General features: G+C 38.3%; 1 protein-coding gene across 1 annotated transcript in view; it reads left to right on the forward strand.

The window, feature by feature from the left end:
* The first annotated feature begins 12,031 nt into the window (after positions 1 to 12,031).
* LOC149932365 (uncharacterized) overlaps positions 12,032 to 23,273 on the forward strand; it is a 66,527-nt gene continuing 55,285 nt past the window's right edge. The window contains exon 1 of the mRNA XM_090155481.1: positions 12,032 to 12,551. Coding sequence (XP_090011607.1) covers positions 12,506 to 12,551 — 46 coding nt within the window. The 5' untranslated portion in view covers positions 12,032 to 12,505. The remainder of the gene's footprint in view (positions 12,552 to 23,273) is intronic.

Below are 23,273 nucleotides of genomic sequence, written 5' to 3' on the forward strand. Positions count from 1 at the left end.
ATTAGTGGAGGAAACCACGCGCGTGTCCCCCCTCCCTTTCCGTAGGTGCAATGGACAAAGGACATTCCCCCTCCTGCTATATAAAAGTATTGACGGCAGAGTTCCACCTATATATTCAGAGCTACGTACAATGGTCCGTCATGGAGTTGTCTAAAAATAACGTAAAATTATGGAATAGGTTCATGGATGATGTAATCAGTATAAAGATTAACTAACTAACATTGCGAACAGCTTCGATAAAAGTATTCAATTTACCAACGAACTTGAAAATAATTGTATGCTCCCATTTTTAGATTTGAAAATATATCGTCAATTAGAAAAAAAAAATTAAAATTCGCAATGTACCAAAAGCCAACGCACGCTAAAACATTATTAAATTACAACTCGGCACATAATGAAAAAGTTCAAATAGGTATAATTAAAATTATACAATTTGAAATAGAAAATCTCTCTGATGAACCCTTTCAAGACAAACATAATTTATGTACTAAACCACTAGAATCACGCGGATACCCCAAAAATCTTATCTATAAAATATTTAATGAAAATGTTGTTAAAAATATAAAAATCAGAAACGAAGAGGATAAAAATGATTATTTAGTTTTATCCCATATGTAAATGGTGTCACAGAAAAAACTAATAGACAATACATCCTTAGTTCAATATTAATAAAAAAACAAACCAAAAACTAAGGCTTTCGATGAAACAGAAGTTATATATGAAATTCCTTGTGATTGTAATCAAAAATATATTGGTCATACGTAACGTTTTTTAAGGGAACAACTAGATGAAATCAACAAAATATGTTAAAAACCAAATATAGATAAAGCATTACTATATCATTTGTCATAAAATCCTACCCACAATATTAATTGGAATGACTCAAAACCTATATATAGAGAAGAAAAGCTTTATTAACGCGCTTTTAAAGAATTTGTATGTATTAAAAAAGGTGAGGAATTAAACATTGAATCTGGTACTGTTAACGTAAAAATAAAAAATAAAAATCTTAAAGAATAAAGTTGCAATGAAAATTTTGAATAGTGTAAGCAGCTTGATGAGGATATAACGCTATCTTTTAAACCACGTAGTATGCGTCATGTACATTTAACTTCCATTATTAAATTATACATTCTTAGAAAGATAAATTAAACCCGTAAAAATGCATTATCAAATTAATAGAATCAAAATCACTTTCGAAAGACCATAAACAATAGCGCGATACGTTACGGTCTTAAATTATTGCCCTAGCAATATCCGTATTACGACTATACCGTATAGTTTTAGGACCACAAAGCAATGACTTTCGTATCTGAATACGAATTTTACGTCAAATAAAACCAACCACACGTAACTTTCATCGTCTACTTCGAGTCCGACCATAAGAATGTTCGGTCATAATTATATTGGGAAACAAGGCTTAGTACATATAATGCCGAGCAAAAGTTGGTGACGAGACTGTTGTATGGTAGAAAAAATCTTCCGTATGACGTCCTTACATCTAAATCAATAACCTCGTGTTCCCCGTGAGCAAAGTGGGCCTAATAATGGCCCCCGGTAAAAGGGAACTCCTTAGACTTCGTATGGACTAGGATGAGCCAGAGCTTGTTAATATCGAAGCTATAATGTCACCAAGGATTATAAACATTGGACCCACAAAACACTCACGGCTTCGATAACACTCCCAGATTAAAAATGCGTCTATTCGTAATATCAATACAAGAAGCGCCACCAATATACAAGCCCCAAGCCGGTGTGCCGTAAAAACGGGATTTTTTTATCTTTTCTGAAATTGATGCCGCTTCGAAGGAGCACCAAACAAACTCGATTTCGAAGAAGAGTGCAATAAAATAAGGGGCCCCGCAGGAGAAATGAAAGATGGGGGAGGAAAGAGCCGCTCCTTCTACCCCCCTCCGGGCTTCTTGGACTCCTCCTTCCGAGTAAATTGGAAATTTGATCGTGGCTTTATAAATTGATATTTAATCCACGCCAGTTTTATAGCTCCCCTATCTACAATCGATATCATCAGGGAACATATCAAATTGGCTTTCCGATATTTTAACATCCAGAGCTGCAGGGTGTCACGTATAACGGAAAAGGCTTCGTTTATAAAATTGAAAAATGAACACGGAAGAACTTCAATTAAATTAAATAGCTCCACCCTATAGGCTATAATACACAAAGAGCCCCCGCCCCCCAAAAAAAAGATTCCGGAAAAAATGTTTCCCGTGATAGGAAATGGCCCCATAACGAAATTCGCAGCCGGGTTTCAGAGGCCTTAGTTACGCTACTATTTTTATACGTAACTAACACCGATATTTCACGACAGGCCCGTAGCCAGGATTTTTCAGTTGAGGGGCCTGAAAAATTCCTAGGGGGCACGCTCAGTGGCGTACCGAGGGTTTGTGGTGCCCGGTTCAAAATATGGCGCCCCCAATTAAAGTAAATTAGGAACAAGTATTCTTTACACACTACTTTAATTATATAGAAATATAATTGATTTAAACACGAGGAATTTACTGGATTTAGAAGCCTCTGCATCGGCATAGCTTTTCCCTTTCCGATAATAATCGCCATTCGCTTTACGTTAAGACATTTTCTTCTAAAACACTTTTTTTAAAAGTTAGGAACTGTGTCAATAATAGTCCTGTTTTTAAAAATTGTAACTTTTTTATAAATAGGACTATTACTGACACTGTTCCTAACTTTTACCGTTTGTTGTATTTTACCAAAACTAACGTGAAAGGCTTAGTTTTTTTTAATTACTAATATGTTAGGCACATTGAATAGTTCTGCTATCATAACTTTTATAATAAACGATAATTATGAAACAATAGCGCAAATATAAACTTACTTTTCAATCGATTGACCCAATTTGGGTTTTGTTTTGATTGTTTGTTACGAACTTTAAAAATATTAAGTAACAGAAACTGACACCTAATAGATGAGTACCTATAATTATCTGCTGAATTCTTGATAAAATTCTTTATAAAAGTAAGAGACTCCTTCTGTTAAAGTCTGTTAAACAACTATAAATCTCCATAATGGCCTATAGATATAGACTACATTCTAAATTGACGATTTGGACTAATTTCACAACAGACAAGTTGCTTTTCTTCCTTACTTCTTACGTCGTTGGTTCTGCTCTACCGATAATTTAATATTATATACTGATTAAATTACCAACGAGATCGAATAAAGATAAGTGTTTTTTAAAGCCGTTGTGAACTGAGAACTACGCAGAGGGAATAAAGTGAACTACGCCGCCATTAATAGTTGGATAACTTGGACACAACTGAATAAACGACGACGACGACCATTAGCAGTTAGACTTCAGTGCTACAGGAAATTAACCTTAGTTAGTATAGTCAAATCAATATTTGTACGTCCCATATTATTGTTTCTGCTACAGCTTAAACTTTTAATTTGGCGCACGTGGAAGGGAACTAATATAGTAAAGCGAGGTACACGAAAGGTAATAATCTATTTTGTACAGTTGGACTGAACTAAATAATATATGTAAATAGGACATATTTTATTGATTTTGTTTACTTACTTTGAAATTTTTCTAGGGGCACAATAACATTTTTAAGGGGGCACCACGGGGCACTCTCAGATTTTATTTGAGGGGGGCCCCTCGCTGGCTACGGGCCTGTTTCACGATATTTTAATATAATTCTCTAGCCCAGTAGAAAATAGGCCAAGCCCTGATAGTCAGCGTTTTAGGGAACCAGAGTGCAGGGTGGTTCAAAATGTTTTTGTTTTCAAAATACTAAGTGCAAAGTACTTTCTCTATAACTCAAAATGCAAAATACTTTCACTAAAACTCAAAATGCAAAATACTTTCTCCATAACTCAAAATGCAAAATTCAAAATACTTTCACCAAAACTTAAAATGCAAAATGTAAATGGTTTTTGCAGCTCAAAATTAAAATATAAAATGCATTTTGAAAATGTTTTTACAAATGCACCCTGTTTACCAAGAATGTATTTATTTATACTCAGGGAGAATGAATATGTCGAGACTATCGACGGACACGTTGAGGCCCTAACCTCAACACGCTAAGGGGGGGGGGATAAAAAAGGAGGTGGTCTTATTTTTTGCGTCCCCGCAGCAGCGTTAATCGCGTCGAAAAACGTAATTTTTAAAAACCAATGAGATTGCAGTATTATTTGATTTTATTAAAGCGGAGGAGCATACTGGGGGCCCCAACGGGTGGAATTGGAGAAACGCAAAAAATAATCTCGACATATTCATTCTCTCTGACGACGTGAGTATAAGTAAATACATTCTTGGTTTACTAATAAATAATAATTGCGTATATATTTCAAAAACAACCTCACAGCAAGCGTGGGAAATAAAGCGGTGGCACTGTACGAATGTTCGCCTGCTTCTGAGTAAACGAGTAACTGAATATCTGATTACTTGGGACTAAATAACCGATGAACTTTCTCGACAAGAGCTAAGATAATGGCGCCAGAATAAAAAAAAATTGAAAAAGCATTTTAAAAATGTTTTTCCACATATCAAACCCACAAAATACGAAATGTAAAATGCAAAATAGTTTCCTAGAAACTCAAAATTCAAAATGTAAAATACAAAATAGTTTCCTAGAAACTCCAAATTCAAAATGTAAAATCCAAAATAGTTTCCTAGAAACTCAAAATTCGAAATGTAAAATGCAAAATAGTTTCCTAGAAACTCAAAATTCAAAATGTAAAATGCAAAATAGTTTCCTAGAAACTCAAAATTCGAAATGTAAAATGCAAAATAGTTTCCTAGAAACTCAAAATTCAAAATGTAAAATGCAAAATAGTTTCCTAGAAACTCCAAATTCAAAATGTAAAATCCAAAATAGTTTCCTAGAAACTCCAAATTCAAAATGTAAAATCCAAAATAGTTTCCTAGAAACTCAAAATTCAAAATGTAAAATGCAAAATAGTTTCCTAGAAACTCAAAATTCGAAATGTAAAATGCAAAATAGTTTCCTAGAAACTCCAAATTCAAAATGTAAAATGCAAAATAGTTTCCTAGAAACTCCAAATTCAAAATGTAAAATCCAAAATAGTTTCCTAGAAACTCAAAATTCAAAATGTAAAATGCAAAATAGTTTCCTAGAAACTCAAAATTCAAAATGTAAAATGCAAAATAGTTTCCTAGAAACTCAAAATTCAAAATGTAAAATGCAAAATAGTTTAATAGAAACTCAAAATTCGAAATGTAAAATGCAAAATAGTTTCCTAGAAACTCAAAATTCAAAATGTAAAATGCAAAATAGTTTCCTAGAAACTCAAAATTCAAAATGTAAAATGCAAAATAGTTTCCTAGAAACTCAAAATTCGAAATGTAAAATGCAAAATAGTTTCCTAGAAACTCCAAATTCAAAATGTAAAATGCAAAATAGTTTCCTAGAAACTCCAAATTCAAAATGTAAAATCCAAAATAGTTTCCTAGAAACTCAAAATTCAAAATGTAAAATGCAAAATAGTTTCCTAGAAACTCAAAATTCAAAATGTAAAATGCAAAATAGTTTCCTAGAAACTCAAAATTCAAAATGTAAAATGCAAAATAGTTTAATAGAAACTCAAAATTCGAAATGTAAAATGCAAAATAGTTTCCTAGAAACTCAAAATTCAAAATGTAAAATGCAAAATAGTTTCCTAGAAACTCAAAATTCGAAATGTAAAATGCAAAATAGTTTCCTAGAAACTCAAAATTCAAAATGTAAAATGCAAAATAGTTTCCTAGAAACTCAAAATTCGAAATGTAAAATGCAAAATAGTTTCCTAGAAACTCAAAATTCAAAATGTAAAATGCAAAATAGTTTCCTAGAAACTCAAACTTCAAAATGTAAAATATAAAATACTTTTTCGAACTCAAAGTGCAAAATACTTTTTCGAACTCAAAATGCAAAATACTTTTTCGAACTCAAAATGCAAAATACTTTTTCGAACTCAAAATGCAAAATATTTTTTCGAACTCAAAATGCAAAATGCAAAATGTAAAATACTTTTTCGAACTCAAAATGCAAAATGTAAAATGCCAAATAGTTTTTCGAACTCAAAATGCAAAATACTTTTTCGAACTCAAAATGCAAAATATTTTTTCGAACTCAAAATGCAAAATGCAAAATGTAAAATACTTTTTCGAACTCAAAATGCAAAATGTAAAATGCCAAATAGTTTTTCGAACTCAAAATGCAAAATACTTTTTCGAACTCAAAATGCAAAATATTTTTTCGAACTCAAAATGCAAAATGCAAAATGTAAAATACTTTTTCGAACTCAAAATGCAAAATGTAAAATGCCAAATAGTTTTTCGAACTCAAAATGCAAAATACTTTTTCGAACTCAAAATGCAAAATATTTTTTCGAACTCAAAATGCAAAATGCAAAATGTAAAATACTTTTTCGAACTCAAAATGCAAAATGTAAAATGCCAAATAGTTTTTCGAACTCAAAATGTAAAATACTTTTTCGAACTCAAAATGCAAAATGTAAAATGCCAAATACTTTTTCGAACTCAAAATGCAAAATGTAAAATGCCAAATGGTTTTTCGAACTCAAAATGCAAAATACGTTTTCGAACTCAAAATGCAAAATATTTTTTCGAACTCAAAATGCAAAATGCAAAATGTAAAATACTTTTTCGAACTCAAAATGCAAAATGTAAAATGCCAAATAGTTTTTCGAACTCAAAATGCAAAATACTTTTTCGAACTCAAAATGCAAAATATTTTTTCGAACTCAAAATGCAAAATGCAAAATGTAAAATACTTTTTCGAACTCAAAATGCAAAATGTAAAATGCCAAATAGTTTTTCGAACTCAAAATGTAAAATACTTTTTCGAACTCAAAATGCAAAATGTAAAATGCCAAATACTTTTTCGAACTCAAAATGCAAAATGTAAAATGCCAAATAGTTTTTCGAACTCAAAATGCAAAATACTTTTTCGAACTCAAAATGCAAAATATTTTTTCGAACTCAAAATGCAAAATGCAAAATGTAAAATACTTTTTCGAACTCAAAATGCAAAATGTAAAATGCCAAATAGTTTTTCGAACTCAAAATGCAAAATACTTTTTCGAACTCAAAATGCAAAATATTTTTTCGAACTCAAAATGCAAAATGCAAAATGTAAAATACTTTTTCGAACTCAAAATGCAAAATGTAAAATGCCAAATAGTTTTTCGAACTCAAAATGCAAAATACTTTTTCGAACTCAAAATGCAAAATATTTTTTCGAACTCAAAATGCAAAATGCAAAATGTAAAATACTTTTTCGAACTCAAAATGCAAAATGTAAAATGCCAAATAGTTTTTCGAACTCAAAATGCAAAATACTTTTTCGAACTCAAAATGCAAAATATTTTTTCGAACTCAAAATGCAAAATGCAAAATGTAAAATACTTTTTCGAACTCAAAATGCAAAATGTAAAATGCCAAATAGTTTTTCGAACTCAAAATGCAAAATACTTTTTCGAACTCAAAATGCAAAATATTTTTTCGAACTCAAAATGCAAAATGCAAAATGTAAAATACTTTTTCGAACTCAAAATGCAAAATGTAAAATGCCAAATAGTTTTTCGAACTCAAAATGTAAAATACTTTTTCGAACTCAAAATGCAAAATGTAAAATGCCAAATACTTTTTCGAACTCAAAATGCAAAATGTAAAATGCCAAATAGTTTTTCGAACTCAAAATGCAAAATACTTTTTCGAACTCAAAATGCAAAATATTTTTTCGAACTCAAAATGCAAAATGCAAAATGTAAAATACTTTTTCGAACTCAAAATGCAAAATGTAAAATGCCAAATAGTTTTTCGAACTCAAAATGCAAAATACTTTTTCGAACTCAAAATGCAAAATATTTTTTCGAACTCAAAATGCAAAATGCAAAATGTAAAATACTTTTTCGAACTCAAAATGCAAAATGTAAAATGCCAAATAGTTTTTCGAACTCAAAATGTAAAATACTTTTTCGAACTCAAAATGCAAAATGTAAAATGCCAAATACTTTTTCGAACTCAAAATGCAAAATGTAAAATGCCAAATAGTTTTTCGAACTCAAAATGCAAAATACTTTTTCGAACTCAAAATGCAAAATATTTTTTCGAACTCAAAATGCAAAATGCAAAATGTAAAATACTTTTTCGAACTCAAAATGCAAAATGTAAAATGCCAAATAGTTTTTCGAACTCAAAATGCAAAATACTTTTTCGAACTCAAAATGCAAAATATTTTTTCGAACGCAAAATGCAAAATGTAAAATACTTTTTCGAACTCAAAATGCAAAATGTAAAATGCCAAATAGTTTTTCGAACTCAAAATGCAAAATACTTTTTCGAACTCAAAATGCAAAATATTTTTTCGAACTCAAAATGCAAAATGCAAAATGTAAAATACTTTTTCGAACTCAAAATGCAAAATGTAAAATGCCAAATAGTTTTTCGAACTCAAAATGCAAAATACTTTTTCAAAATGCATTTCTAACAACCCTGCCCGAGTGTTTCGCGACTCGAACGCTTCTACAGGAATTTTTGGCCTACTTTTAAAAGTTAACAGAGGCAACGGAAAAAATTTGTTTAAATACAATCAAAGAGCCCAGGAAGGGGCAAATGAGGTCACCACGGTTCTTTTTCCTACAGACACCGCCCCCTTTTTATTTAAAAAAACCTTAAAGATAAAAAAGGATGAAATCCAAGCGGTTCTATACTCGGCGAATGCTCTAACCCAATTATTGCAGAGCGGCCTAATGGAAGAGAGAGAGAGAAAGGTAGAAAGTTTCTCTTACACGTTAGTACACCTATCCCCGCTATTTTAGTAAGAGAGCCGAAAATTTCCCGTTTTTGGTCGTGATAGAAAGAGAAACCCGAAGACGAATAAAGAAGAAGGAGCTGGGACTAAAAGAGAAGTTAGTGGCGAAAACGGAGGGCGACTGCGACCGATTAAAGCGCAAATTGAAAAGTAAATTTCCGGTATCTTCATAATGTCCACCACTTTTTCTTCGTTCGTGTACTCGCCCCTTTTTGCACCCAGGCTACGAAATAAGAAAAAAAAAGTGACAAGGCTCGTTTTTCCAATTTTTGCTGAAGGAAGGCAGAAGGTTAGTTTTTATCGAAGATTCTTAGAAGGGAGAAAAAGGAGTGGGGAGTGCGAAAGGAATTATATAATTGGACTTTACAGCGAGCTCCGGAAATTTAGATTTTTCTTTTTTTGCAGGACGATTTTTTTTTTTATTATTTCGCGGATAAAGGCGGTCCAAAAAGTACGAGGACGATTCGCGGCGATAACTGATTTTTAGTATAAGCCACGCGCCGTTAAGCCTTTGTAGCGAGATATTTTTTAAATCGTCTTCAAAAACAGATGACAAACAAAATATATCGAGCCAATTATCTCCCGGCACGCTCTCTTTTATATGTAAATAATTAAAAGCGTCAATTGTAGACTTATTTTGAAAACGCGTCATAATTATAATAATTATAGTTATTTTATATACACAATCATAATTTCAAATTAAGTATTTCGAGCTTAATTAAGCGCAGTTTGACACGGGAAACAATAGTAAGAGCCGGAGGAGGGGGGGCGTTTGATGCAAATTCGCTTCTCATTAAGCGACTGGCTAATTTAGGCAATTTTCGGCGCCTTAAAACAAAAGTACAAAGTGAACGCGTAGGATTAAGCGCGGAGGGGGGGGGGGCGCTTATATGGCGAGGATTGTTATTGCCAGCTGCAGTTTCTATTAAGAAAATCATAACTTTTGCACGTGGAAATTCGAGGAAACAGCGGACAAAAGCGGCGTGACTTCGAGGAAGAGACGAGACAACTGGTGCCCGGCTTATTTAGTCGTTGGAATGGTCACCGCCGGAAGGACTGCACCTTTACAAATGGTCCGATACCTAATTTATTCCGTCAGTGGCCATTATACATACAAGCGTAACGACGGAACTTAGTTCGGGTCGCTCTCTTTTGCCTAAACGTATAGCGATCCTCGCAACTCCGTACCGTTATTTAAATCGGGGTGCGATTACGGGCTGTAGAAGGGGTCTGGAGTGGCGGAGGACGGGTATCCTCGAGGGTTTTCTCCACTTTGGTATTAGAGGTAGAGAAAAGGAGAAGGAATAGTGTGTGTCCGGTTTATAGTTCCAGTAGTAGTTGTTGTCGAATGGGGGGGCGGGAAGCGTCTCCTATTAGGGTTAACGATAATAGGGCCCCGCAGACGCCCTGCCGCATAAACGTGTGACTGAATGAGGCGATACGGGCGACACGCTAGGCGCGGATTATAAGGACCAGTGCATCTCTGATGGTCTATAATGCACAAACCCCGTTCGCAACAACGCCTGAAAAGAGAGAAGCCGTTTCTTTCTCTCTATGGCTTGTAATGGCCCTTCCATCAGCTACGGAGTGCATGCGCGGGTTGAGATCGGACTCGGACAAAGCTTTGGGGACATTTTTAAGCCAATAATCTCTCATTGGGAAGAAAAATACACCGGAAAGATATTTGCTTTAATACTTTTCAACGCGTGAAAAATCACGCTTTCCGCGCCAACTAGAGGTCGGGAAAACGGATAAATAACCCCCAAAATTTCAATTCCTTATGAAAAATTCGATTAACTGTTTATTTATGGATATTATTCGCGACTATTATACGATTTAATATGGAACAAATAAGTTTCTATTCGGTGGGGGGCGGAGTGGTTAGCACTTTCGCCTAGCAACAAGAGGAGTCGGGTTCGATCCTAACTTGTGGCACTGGGTGAAAACTCTGATCAACTCCTTCCGCGTTGAGTTTGCAAGTTCTCTCCCCACTCGTTAAAGTGGTTTTCCCCCTAGCTCTTGGGTTTCCCATTAAATAAAAAACTTGTTAAGGTTAACGGTAATAGTTAGTGTAGGGAAATGTTGGCTCGCGTGGCATGAAGGGCTTGCCACCACCCTCCTACGCATTGTAACCCGGCCACCTGAATTAATGGCTTCAGAAGTCGCTTGATGACTTAGGCCTAAGGTGGTGCCTGGTATTCAGATATGGATATAAAAGGAATGATCAGAAAATTTCTTATCCAAACGCCGAGTCCTAGTTCTAATCTACCTTAATTAATCTACTATAATAAATTCGATTACTTGGCTAATAGATATTCTTTAATTTAACATTGGATTTTAAATAATTATTATTACGAATTCAGAACTAATTCCGTTTCTATTCTTTATCGCATAATACGCTCGTTTGAGTATGATGATTAGGGTTTTTTAGGATATCCGTTACGGTTCGTAGTAAGACTCGCGAGAACGTACCCAATTCCCCTTAAAGAACAATTAAAAACGCCAGTGAAACCGAAATGAGGAAGCCCCACCCACGCGCTTCCTTCGAAAACCCGAAAGAAGTGTCCCGCGAGCCAAAATGAAGAATTCGATTAAATAAAAGGAGTGGAAAACTTTAAGTTAAGCGGCCCTCGATTAATCCAGCAGCTTGCTTAACAATAACGAAGACAGAATGAGCGGGGGGGGGGGATGAGGAAGTTACGGGTGGTCCAAAAGGGATTAATGGCCATCCCGCTGCTCTTATTATTGTCAGGCGCTAAAATGACCAGTAGGTGGCCGCCGAATTACTCGGGCTACTCCCAGTTACGTAACACACCACCGCAGAGACTAGGATCCATACATTCTCCATCTTTTAGAACGCGCGCGGTTATAGCATCCCGGGATGGGTGTTCTCTTTTACCCTTAAAGCCGTCGCGTTTATTCCGGGAGTGGAGAGGGTGCCGGCCACCACCGTCGACACCACCTTCCTCCTCCTCGGAGAAGGGACTGGAACGCTTTGGGCCAGATCGCTCGTCGGGGGTGCGCGTCTATAGAGCCCCTTATTCAAATTGATCCCCGCCGACCTTCCCGGCCGCCGCCAGATGGCAGTTACGACCGACCAAGGAATGAAAAGGGGGGGGCAGCTGGAAAGGGGGATGCGCGGGGAGGGAGGGAAGAGAACGGTTATACCGGGGCGGCGAAGGAGCGAGCCGCCGGAGAAAGAGAACGGAGCTTTAACGGGGAAGAGGGGTTCTTGAACGTTCCTCCGATAACAGTTTTGGGCCAACGGCAGCAGCCAGTCTCCTTTCCTCTGGCACTCGATGGGATTAAGTCGAGCCGCGTACTTGTCTCGTTCGCAGCTTGCGCGAAGCAGGGAGCGAAAAAAGTCCCTGCCACCAACGATACCGACCCGCCAGTCCGACTCGAGCTATTAATCGACAATTCTTACGTCCCGTTCTCGCGGTCACTGTCTCAATTTAATCTCGAATAGAAATCAGAGTCGCGGTTAAGCCCCCAAAGTTTTCTCAGATATTTCGTCGAAATAAACCCGGAATCAGCCTCTACGAATCCAGAATAACTTCGAAAATAGAGAGATTCCGAAAGAGCGACGCGTTTCACACTTATAAATGAACCTTCATCGCAAAAAACGAGTCAACCCGTTTGTCTGACACTTTTCCCACCAAAAAAAATAACTTCGCGGAACAGGGATGATTGTATCGCCTCATCTACTCTTCGTTGCCATAATTCAAGAAGGTAGGTTTGCACATCTCTCATTTTTTCCCAAACAAATCGTAAGTGCTTGGATAAATATTTGCTCTAAATTATGTAAATAATATTTGCTCTAAATTATGTAAATAATATTCGCTCTAAATTATGTAAATAATATTCGCTCTAAATTATGTAAATGATAGATTTTTCTTGATAAAAATGTCGTTAAGCGTAGTCGGGTCTGGAAGAAGAGAAACTTTGACGTTTGTCCGACCCGAACCCACGGTCTATTTATCTCAATTGAAAAGAGTTTAACATTAGAAGGGCTCTCCGCTTAAAGGAGCACCGAGAGTGAGAGGGATCGGGAGAGGCTGCTACGACGCGTACAATAATAAGAGAGTCGAGGAGAGCTAATGGGGAAGAGTGAGAGGTGGAAGTTAAAGCGGCATTGTTCGACGTTGTCGTCAGCGGCTGCAAAAGTCTCGACGGAGATATCCCGAGGGTGATTTATGGTTGAGTCCAATTACGTTTAAAACGTCGTTGACACGTTAAACATTGTTAGGTGTCCAGTAGCGCTAAGGATAGCCCCGAGCCCTTTAACGAAACAATTTGCTCATAAACCAGACGAGCGTCTCCGAAGGGCGACCAATTATACGGGTCTTCGTCTCGACGAGGAGCGAAACTAACGAATACAATGAATCGAATGCTGGCTTCATTTTCGCGTCGTTTGTCGCGAAACGTCACCGTGACTCTCCCTGGAACTTGATTAAAAGAGGAAAACGCTGGAACTTAATTCGAAAGTAATGGAAGCGATTCCTCCAATTAAAGCTCGCTCCAGCTTTCGATTTTCGTTACGTATTAAATCGATGAAACACCTTCTGCTCGAAACGAATCATCCGCGTATACGGTATACCGTCAATTAATTGGAAATTGCGATTTCAAAACGCGCGTACTGGATTAAGGAATTACGCAATTTGCTTCCAAATTGGTTGTCCTATAATTCTGAAACACAGTCCGCGGGATTCTTAGAATAAGATAGCAAAAAATCGAAGCGCTCACGGTGCTTTCTTCATTAAGGGAAATAATGAAACTAGAATAGAAGGTGGTGGCGCTGATGATCGTAAAAAAGGCCTAAAATAACTAATTAAGAGAACTAACCGAGCGATTTAATTGTCTTTCTCCGACGCCAGCGCCCTTGTCCGTTCTTATTAACATTGTTTAATCAAGGAGAAACGGCTGAAATTAACTAAAGGTCCGCCATCGCGGGCCAAACTATAAATGGGGTTGGCCGCGGCATTCTCTTTAACATCGAGCAACAGCGTATAGTGCCAGGTCGGTTTAATAGGTCGTCTAATGCCGGTAGCGATTCCACGCAAAATCCGAAACTATATACACGATTACTCCAAATACTCAAAATTTTGGATAATGGAGTCGGGGAGGGTTAAGCGAGGCTCGGTCTAGACTTTGGAGAGAGAGTATTAGAATGGAAGGGAATCAAGCGCTGTCGACGCCAATGTCACGGCTTTCGCCTTCTGTCCGAAGAGAGACCAAGCCGGGGTCTTAAGAGTACGAGACATTATATGGTTTCCCGAAAGCGGCCCATGAATCGCCCTCAACTAAAATATATATATAGAGGCTTAGTACGTAAAATAGTAGTCCAATCGGGATAATACGGCGGGGAGAATGCGAGGGGGTTGCTGGTTTTAGAACCAGAAGTGGAAGGATTACCATAGAATCACGATTTGCATAATTCCGGTAATCAACGGCGGCGTCAAGCGCTCCCTAGCGGTAAACAGACTAGACTAATTATCATTGGAAGGCGACCTTTAATAGCCCTGCTGGACAGCCATTAAAACTCTTACGCGCCCCCACTCGTCCGTTGTAAATACGGCCGAAGAGAGAGAAGTACCCTCCCCCCTTTGGTTTTATCAATGAATTTTATTGTATATTAAAATAGGCCACAACTTACACGTATATGTTCGCAACGATACCGCGCTTCCACTTTTCGAAATCCATCTAACCGCAAACAGAGCGCGTAGTTGCTTTCAAAATTAATATCGAAATTCAAAGGCTGAAGGTTAATGATTATTTACCTCTCTTATGCCGAGTAAAGAAGTCAAAAAATGGTCGCGAATCGCCGCCATGAAAAGTTAATTTATTACGTTAATTATTATTTACCTCTATTATATCAAGAGAAGAAGTCAAAAAGTGGTCGCGAATCGGCGCAATGAAAAGTTAATTCATTATTATTAATATTTATCTATACTAGAATGCCTATCGTGGCCGAATTTCGTCTCGATGTGCCTGACGGTTTTTTTGACGTCACTATGTTAACTTAACAAAGAACTACGTGAGAGGGGAGCGCGCGCAAAGCGGATTTTTTCTCTCGTAGGCGGGGCCAAAGCCGTCAGAGTGATCTTACCATACGCGATACGACAGGATAAGCATTCCAAGTAGAGGTATGGATTCCTAGGAATGCTTATCGCTGCAGATTTTCGTCTCGATGTGGCTGACGGTTTTTTTGACGTCACTATGTTAACTTAACAAACAAAAACGTGAGATGGGAGCGCGTGCAAAGCGATTTTTTATTTCGTAGACGGGGCCAAAGCCGTCATAGTTATCTTACCATACGCGATACGGCAGGATAAGCATTCCAAGTAGAGGTATGGATTCCTGACCTATATTATAACGTGTTAAAAACCCTAAAAGTTTTTAGAAATCGGCACAATATAAAGTTAATTTATTAAGTTTATTACTATTATTTACCTCTATTATATCATTGTAACCCGGCCACCTGAGTTTATGGCTTTAAAAGTCGCTTGATGACTTAGGCCTGAGGTGATGCTTTGGGTATTAGCCTAGCTAGCTTAGCTGCCAAGTTAAGAATGGAAAGTGAGGTTATTAAACAAGCTTTAACCGTACCAGTTTTATTATTCAAAGCCTACATTTTAAAAAGTAGAAAAATTTAAATATGTATATTTATAAAGATTGTACTTGAGCTAAAACTTCAAACATCGTAAGCGTACGGAATATAGTTGTTTCCGTAAAGTTGGCCAAAACTAGGGTATTAACCCTTAAAAGCCCTTAAGGCCGCTTCAAAATTTCGGGTACGAGATCAGATTCGTTATAATTTATACCGCGTAATAAGAGTATAATTATGAAAAGTGAAAACTAAATCATCAAATTTCCTTGATTAAATAAAGGAATTGTAGCCCAACAAACTTTAGTTATTATACGGGGCGCTGGTTGGAGGCGGGAAGGCCGGTATGCCGAAACTCGAACCTTAAAATATGACGGTTGCGTATATCGTATATACGTACGTATATTGCCTATTAAAGCGATAATTTACGACGGAAGAGTGTCCTCCATTTAAAAATGATCGGGAAGTCATAATTAACAGGGCCCGGAGCCCCGGAAAATTCCTATCCCGGAAAATTCTAAATTCGATCGCGAAGCGCAAACTGGGAGGGGACACGGCAAAGTCACGCTGCCCGCCAACTCAACCTGGCAGAAGGGAGAAGGGACCCAGTCCGGCTGCTACACGCGTCCACACACGAGTATACGATTCGGAGACGCGCCAGCGAGCGAGCCAAAGAGAGAGAAGAGAATTCTCATGAGCTTTAGTATATACGCAAATTTAATTAAACAAGCCTAAACGACACGAGGAATGCGAGAGCTATAAATGATTCTACTAACGGCTGGGGACCCCGTTTTACACACCCCCTTCCCTTTTTAAAACGCCTTTTGGTTCAAGGAAATTATTTCCGAAGCTAATTTGAAATTTGGCTCGCTCGCCGCCCGTCGCTGATCCAACCGGAGAGCCAACAAACCTTTAACTTGTTGCCATTCGACTTTCAAAAGATCGTTAATTTCAATTATTGTTTTTAAACGCGAAGGATGACCCGAGAGTTTTCTAATATTTAGGGCTTATTCGGAAGAGTAGCCGCGTGGATGGCTTAGCTGTAGCAAGAGAGATTAGGTTTGTTTGCCGTCTATACGTAATAAACATTATTCATCCCGCGCTCGTTTGCCGATGCAAAGCAACGATCTCTCTTAAAACTAATTTAGTAAATGTCAAAATGAAAAAAAGAAGCGGGAGTTCAGCCTATTTTTATTGTTTTCGTTCCACTTTCCGCACTCGGAGATAGCGACCTCGATCCGGAAAGTTTATAATAATTACTTTACTACTTCCAATTACTCCTCCAAAAGATTAACCCTTTCCTAACCTTTATCGTGACTACTCTTTGCTATCGGTTTCAATTCGGTTTCAATAATTGTTTCTCGAATTTATGTAAGACTAAATGGATTTTATCTTCTTTTACTTCAAAATTTGCTTGAAACACGTACCGTAATTCAACTTCCTCTGTATTGATTTTTCAAAAGGCTTATGGGAAGAGATAATATTTCGAGGATAAAAAATTCATATATTGATTTTTTTTAAACTATTTCATCGAAAGAGTATCTTTTATAAATAAGTAAATATCGCGAGGCAGTGTAGTATTTACATCATTAGGTGGATCAATAAACGCGAAACATTTGCGGTTTGGCATGAAAATCACGTCCATTGAAAACTGCCTCGAGCCTGCGCAGCTAAACGGATACTTCTTTCGTAAAATATATTTTATATACTACTGATGTAACTCACGAGGAGACTACCCGAGGTGATAATCACCGATTTGGTTGAAACTAGGTGGGCATGTAGACCTTATGGTAACATGAAATTTCACCAAGGGAAAAATTGCAATGGGCTTTAGTTTTGCCATGGCAACCGAAAATGTTTTTGACAACACAGTCTGTATATTGTCCCAATGAAAATAACAATTGATAAATTTTTACATATTTTGATCAAATTGACCAAAATTCATCAAAATATCATATTCATTTCATTCGTCAATTTTGATCTATTTTTTTTGGTTTTGAAATTTGAAATTTTCTTAAAATATTTCAGATTCCCATGTTATTTTCAATGAGAAAATATACATACTGTGTTGTCAAAAACATTTTCGGTTGCCATGGCAAAACTTAAGCCCATTGCAATTTTTCCCTTGGTGAAATTTCATTTTACCCTAAGGTCTACATACCCACCTAGTTTCAACCAAATCGGTGATTATCACCTCGGGTAGTCTCCTTGTCAGTAATTAGCATATATATCCACTAAAAGGATGGGCAACTTAGAACATTAAAATGTGGTTGAACAAAAACACTTTGCATTTGCATTCAGGTGTGTGTTTCGTGGAACATTTAAACTAAGATAATTATACGACAAAAGAGATATTTTGACATCATTAACTATGATAGTTACCACGGCGTAATGTTATAATAGTTGGGGCTAGCTTTTTTACATAAAACAAAAGAAAAATTTCTATTATCCCGAAACTCCACCTGAAAGATATGATGGAGAAAAAAGTGAAAAATTCCGCGTAGAAAAAGATTAATCAAAATTAAGCCTTTTATTAATGCGACCGTTACGGTAATACGGCTTATTCTTTTATAGCGAAGGAAAAAGGTGAGTTATCACATTCGACATTAAGAGGCCCGTTATTATATAAAAAAGTAAAACCTTGAAATATTTCACGATTAGGTAAAAAAAAAACTTACAAAAAAAGAGAAAAAATGGGCCAAATATTTAGAGAGCCTCAAATATAAATTATACTTAGACATCCGTGAAATTTAATTCTTTTATCGCCAAACCCCTAAATCAACCGCGATTTATAAAAAAAAATGAAATATGCCCTGCGGGAAATTTTATCCCAACCATCTCCTTATACCTATAAAGATTCTAGTATTACGCGAGTCCATTGTTGGGGGCCGCATTCCTGTCCTTTATAATTTCAAGGCAAAAAAAAAAACACCCTACCAACGTCGACTAAAAAAAAATGTTAAGAAATCCTGTTAGTAAAGTAAAGGTTCCTTAACCACGCAAAGGCGATGGTATAAAAAAATATAGCCGCCAAATGGGGGACTGCCTTTTTAACTATTCAATTTAAAATCATCGTGACTCAGTTAGATCCGCCTACCCCACTTTTTATTCCATCTTCCCGCGTTTTCGGAACGGGGATAAGATGGGAAAATAGACTACTTACAGGGCTACCCTCGAAAAAAAAAGAATTTTGAGTAGAAATTGAAGTACGGCGGTTTTGACGCCGAGAGAAAAAAAATCACGTTTTTCTTTAAACATACAAAGTCTTTTCCTACCTTGCCGAAAATATGTATTAAAAATGTGGAAAGGGAAAAGGCATAGAGACGGTGGTTCCCATCAGAGTTTGTGCCATTACATTATTTTACCGGGTTAGCGTCGTTTCGAACCCCAATATAATGGTGACCGAGGCTTACGAGATAAGGAATAAAAAAGCGCGCGGAACATTATGCAAGTAGAGGTAGAATTAATCAAAGCAGACTCCCTTTTCAGTGGGGAGAGACGCTATGCCACTGACAAGGAAAAGACGCGATAAAGCGTTTTTTTACGCGCGCAACCTATACTATAGTTCGGTCAAGACGTAACGTATCACGCGATCGAAGTTGATAGTAAGGTACGCTCTGCGTTCGAGTGAGCCTGTCTTTTTTTCACGGTACCGTTACGAACAAAAAATAGTGGATTGCGGAAGATATTTTCGTTAAGCGAGAGGGAGGGGTGTCCACCCGCTAAGCATTGTGTTTGAATATCTAAGAGGCGCGTATTTTTCTGCCTATTTATACACACGAGTCTACGGGTTATGGCTGGGGTATTTCCCGAGATAGTCTCTGCCGTAATAGATATTTCCACACGAAAAGAGGCGACCGGGAACGAAGATGGAGAGTAAAGTAGGGATGGAATCCCCGGGATAAGTTATATGGATGAATAAAATCCATCGCGTATATTTCATACCCCCCACTCACCTTTTATCCTCTCTCTCTCTCTCTCTCTCTCTCTTTCTCTCTCTCTCTCACTCTTCCTCTCTCTCTCTCTCTCTCTCTCTTTGTATTACGAACCCGCAATCTCCATTCTATTCAAGTGTAAGAAAGGAAATAACTTATAGCGTTCTGTATTTCAACTCCAAGACGACCTCTCCGAAGTTGGCCTTCCATCCATATTTCTAAAAAAACGTAGTTTAGACCAGACCCCGACGCCGAGAAATTTTGACCGGCGGCGGCGATCCGGTGTTTTTCCATCGGCGGCGAGATCGGTGGGCACTGATTTTTCTGTCAGCGGCTTTGTTGAAACAAAATTTAACGGCGGCGGCGGCGTGGCGCGGCGTTTATATGAAATTTAATTTTTATTGTAGGACGTTTTAGCAATCCCTTTTCTAGGAGTACGTTCGTTGACATGTGATAAAGAAAGAACTACATTTTAATTAAAGCTTCAAAGAGACTGATATCAACGGAAAATCTAGTAGCCCTGTTTAAAAATATTTTAAACAGTCGGCGGCGCGCCGTTCAAAATCATACGGCGGCGGCAGCGCAAAAAAACGATCGGCGTGGGCAGCGCGCCGGGGCCTACATCGGGGACGTCGGAGTCTAGTTTAGACTAGCTGGTCCCTTTCGCAAAATTATAATGGCTGTAAGTGGGTAGGCCTAAACGAGAAAAGATTTATGATACGCGGTCCTCATAATTAAGCGTTACAAGAAAAATCAAACCTCGACCAGCACCACCGAGAGTCTATAATTAAAAGAGGTAAATTATTCAAAACAAGCACCAAGAGTAAAAAAAAAAGTGATTTAACGAAAAAGTTTGTAGGCGGTACAAACGTGGTTTTCGCGGTTGGGCCAAACTCGGTCGCCTTTCTCGGCGGTTTTCCTCGCTTCGTAAACCTGGAATATAAATTTTCGCATGAAACCGAAAATGGCAAAGGAAGATGGGGCTAGTGGCGTATCAACGAAATAACGACGCGTCAAAACAAATTAGTGTATATTGGCCGTATGGAAATTTAGGCCATGAAGTCGGTGTTTAACGAAGGTTTAGAACGAACGACTGTAGCGATTCCGATCGTAAAACAAACCAAAGCCCGAGGGGGAAGGAACGGATACGGGGCCCAAGGGCGACAACTCCCAGTCGGGTTTGGAACTATAGGATTGCGTAAAACCGCGGATTCCGAAGAGAAAAAAGAGTGACGTCGCCGCTACGACCGAGACTGAACACGCGTTGAGCTAAATCATTCGGGTCAGAAACTGTATACAAGAAAGATAAGCAATTCGTTCTATCCTGGCAAATACCACCGTTACTCTCTCTCTCCTCTTCAACTGGTAATCAGTAGCGAGCCTTAAATCGAAAGCGCAGTTCGTTGGCGGGTAGCGAGGAAGGTCCAGTTTGCGCTACGTGTACCTAAAGAGTTAACTGTCATTCCATTCGCAAATAAACATTAGGGCCCGCGCGCGGGAATGAAACGGGAGAGCTAAAGAGTGAGGAGTAGCGATGATTTTCGGCGTTGGGATGGTTTCCGAAGAGAGTCGGATGATCAGGGTCCGAATAAAAGGAAGGACAGAACTAGGGTCGAAGTAGGGGCGCTTGATAAGGGACCGAGTGCGGGCAATCACGATCACGGGGGTATGGGGAGAAGCCGACGCCGAGGGCAAACTGTTGGAAGAGCGAGTTTTGGGGGGTGACTGAGAGAGACCCCAGGGTGAAAGTAGTATACGCGATCGATCCCCAAAAACCACGGCTAGTCAGGGCCGAATGTCCAGACAGGGGAGAACGTCTCGAATCTCCAAACGCGTACCGGCGGGGCGGGTTCCGACGGAAGGAAAGGGGATAGAACCCAGATTAAACCGCTCCCTGGAGTTCCCGCGTGAGCCAAAGCGTAGTATATATAAGTACTCCCGCCACCGACTCCCTTCCACGCGCAATGGACGCCTTTAAAAAAGAGAGCGGTTCTACGTTTCCATTTAATATAAGCGGTAAAGCATCGTCTCGCACGAACCGGGAATTATGTAGGAAAGAACGCCAAATTCAGCGTATACAGAGCGGTCGCCGGATCATAACTCTCTCTCTGTTCCCTCCGAGAAGAAGATAAGAGATAGCAGTCACGAAAATCATAACTCCTTTTCCTCCCTGTCATCAGCTATATTCTTTTCACTGGGCGATTCGGAGCTGCGTGGCGCGACGTAGACTCTCTTCGTCCCGGACACGCGGGGAGACATCCGTGAGAACCGTATCGCGTATATACGCCTGAAAAGATGACTGCGACTTCCGCGCGAAGCGCGTATAGGTTTTCCAAATTATCGCGACTACTTTTTGGGCAAAAGGGAGTATTTGTGGAGTGTACTAGTTATCGGTACAATCCCCGAAAGAAAACTAGCGAGAAAAGCCCGTTGATCGTGGAATATTTCCGCGCGGGATAGAGGCAGATACGCTTAGAGTCAGGACGGGAGACGGCGCGGTGTCAAGGAGTGTTAGGTTAATACCGACGTATAAAAACAGTGGTCTCGCGGTAGGTTTTGATGAGAGAAGCTAGGAAGCGAAGAGTCGCGAGGCCTTATTTAATAAGAGTCCGGCGAAGCGTGAACCCCTCCTCTCTCCGACGCCGAGAACGGCGAGTTATAACAAGAATGACGGCTCTTTTTATTCAGCCCTAACGTTGCCGAACCAAATGGAAAAAGGACGGAAGAAAACGTAAACCGAAAGGGTCAGAGAGATTGTCAAAGAAATAGACTCTTCTACAAATTCCTGCGCGTGTGCTTCCCCCTTTACAGTATGAAAGGACAAGGCCAGATTTTTCTCGAACCAAGGAAGCTCCGAAAGAGATAACGTCGTTATCTCACTCGTCTTACAAATCTGCCAACTTAGTTGCTCAACCAACCTTACTCATATATCAGTTAAAATTTTAATCAAACCACTGTATACCTTCAAATAACTTTATCGCGTTGATTGTGGAAATATTAAATTTATTTATCTGTTGTATTTTGAATTATACTATCTTCATTTAGGGTACCTTAGCCATAAATGAAACATTTAATTTTAGATATTAAACAAGTTGGTATCCCAAAATATACCTCTCCTCGGAAGAGTTTCTAATTTTGAGTGGAGCGTAACACGTATCCGTGGTTCTGTGGTAGAACGCTCAACTGTCGTGCAGGAGGGTTCGGGTTCGAATCCCGCCCGATACTAACGCAAATTGTAAAAATATTACACACCCAATGACAAAAAGAGGGCTCTTTTTGAAAGGCTTTTCCCTAATTCTAAGAAACTGGTAACGCAGTGATTACACTTTGCCCCGAAAATGCGTACGCGTTCGCAGCACAGACCGACAGACTGACATGTTGATTTAATAAAAAAAAGACTAAATATAAGCTGAATTTATTGAAATTTCTACTGAAATAGCGCGATATAGTCTTCGTATAGAGTTTTACCGGTTTAACACAAGTTATCTATTCTTTGTCCGTGGTTGTATTTCGTGTTCGACAGGTTCCCCCTTGGCCTCAAGATTATTATCCGCGTTGCAACTTAATAACTTTGAAAATATCGCCAATTGCAACTTCTACACCTAGACGATGCGCGGTAAGAGTGTGTGTGTGAGAAGAGTAATGCGAAATGAGTGAAGAGAGGGGAAAGCACTATACGTACGGGTATAAGAATGGGGGGAACGAGAACAAAAGGCAAACTTCTAAAAGATGATATATTAAGAAGCTAACGATTTCGGGAAACCAGCGTGAATAAATCAAAGCGGTGGCGGCAGAAAGAGGAGCATATATATATACATATATGTGCCAGCGAATTCCCGCGTCAGAACCAGATAAGGAATATACAAGTACCAATATTATCGGTTTTAGAGTAAAAGTACGGGGTTTACGCGA

Source organism: Leiobunum rupestre, chromosome 8 (assembly GCF_980474605.1).
Source record: "Leiobunum rupestre chromosome 8, qqLeiRupe1.1.hap1, whole genome shotgun sequence".
Lineage (NCBI taxonomy): Eukaryota > Metazoa > Arthropoda > Arachnida > Opiliones > Sclerosomatidae > Leiobunum > Leiobunum rupestre.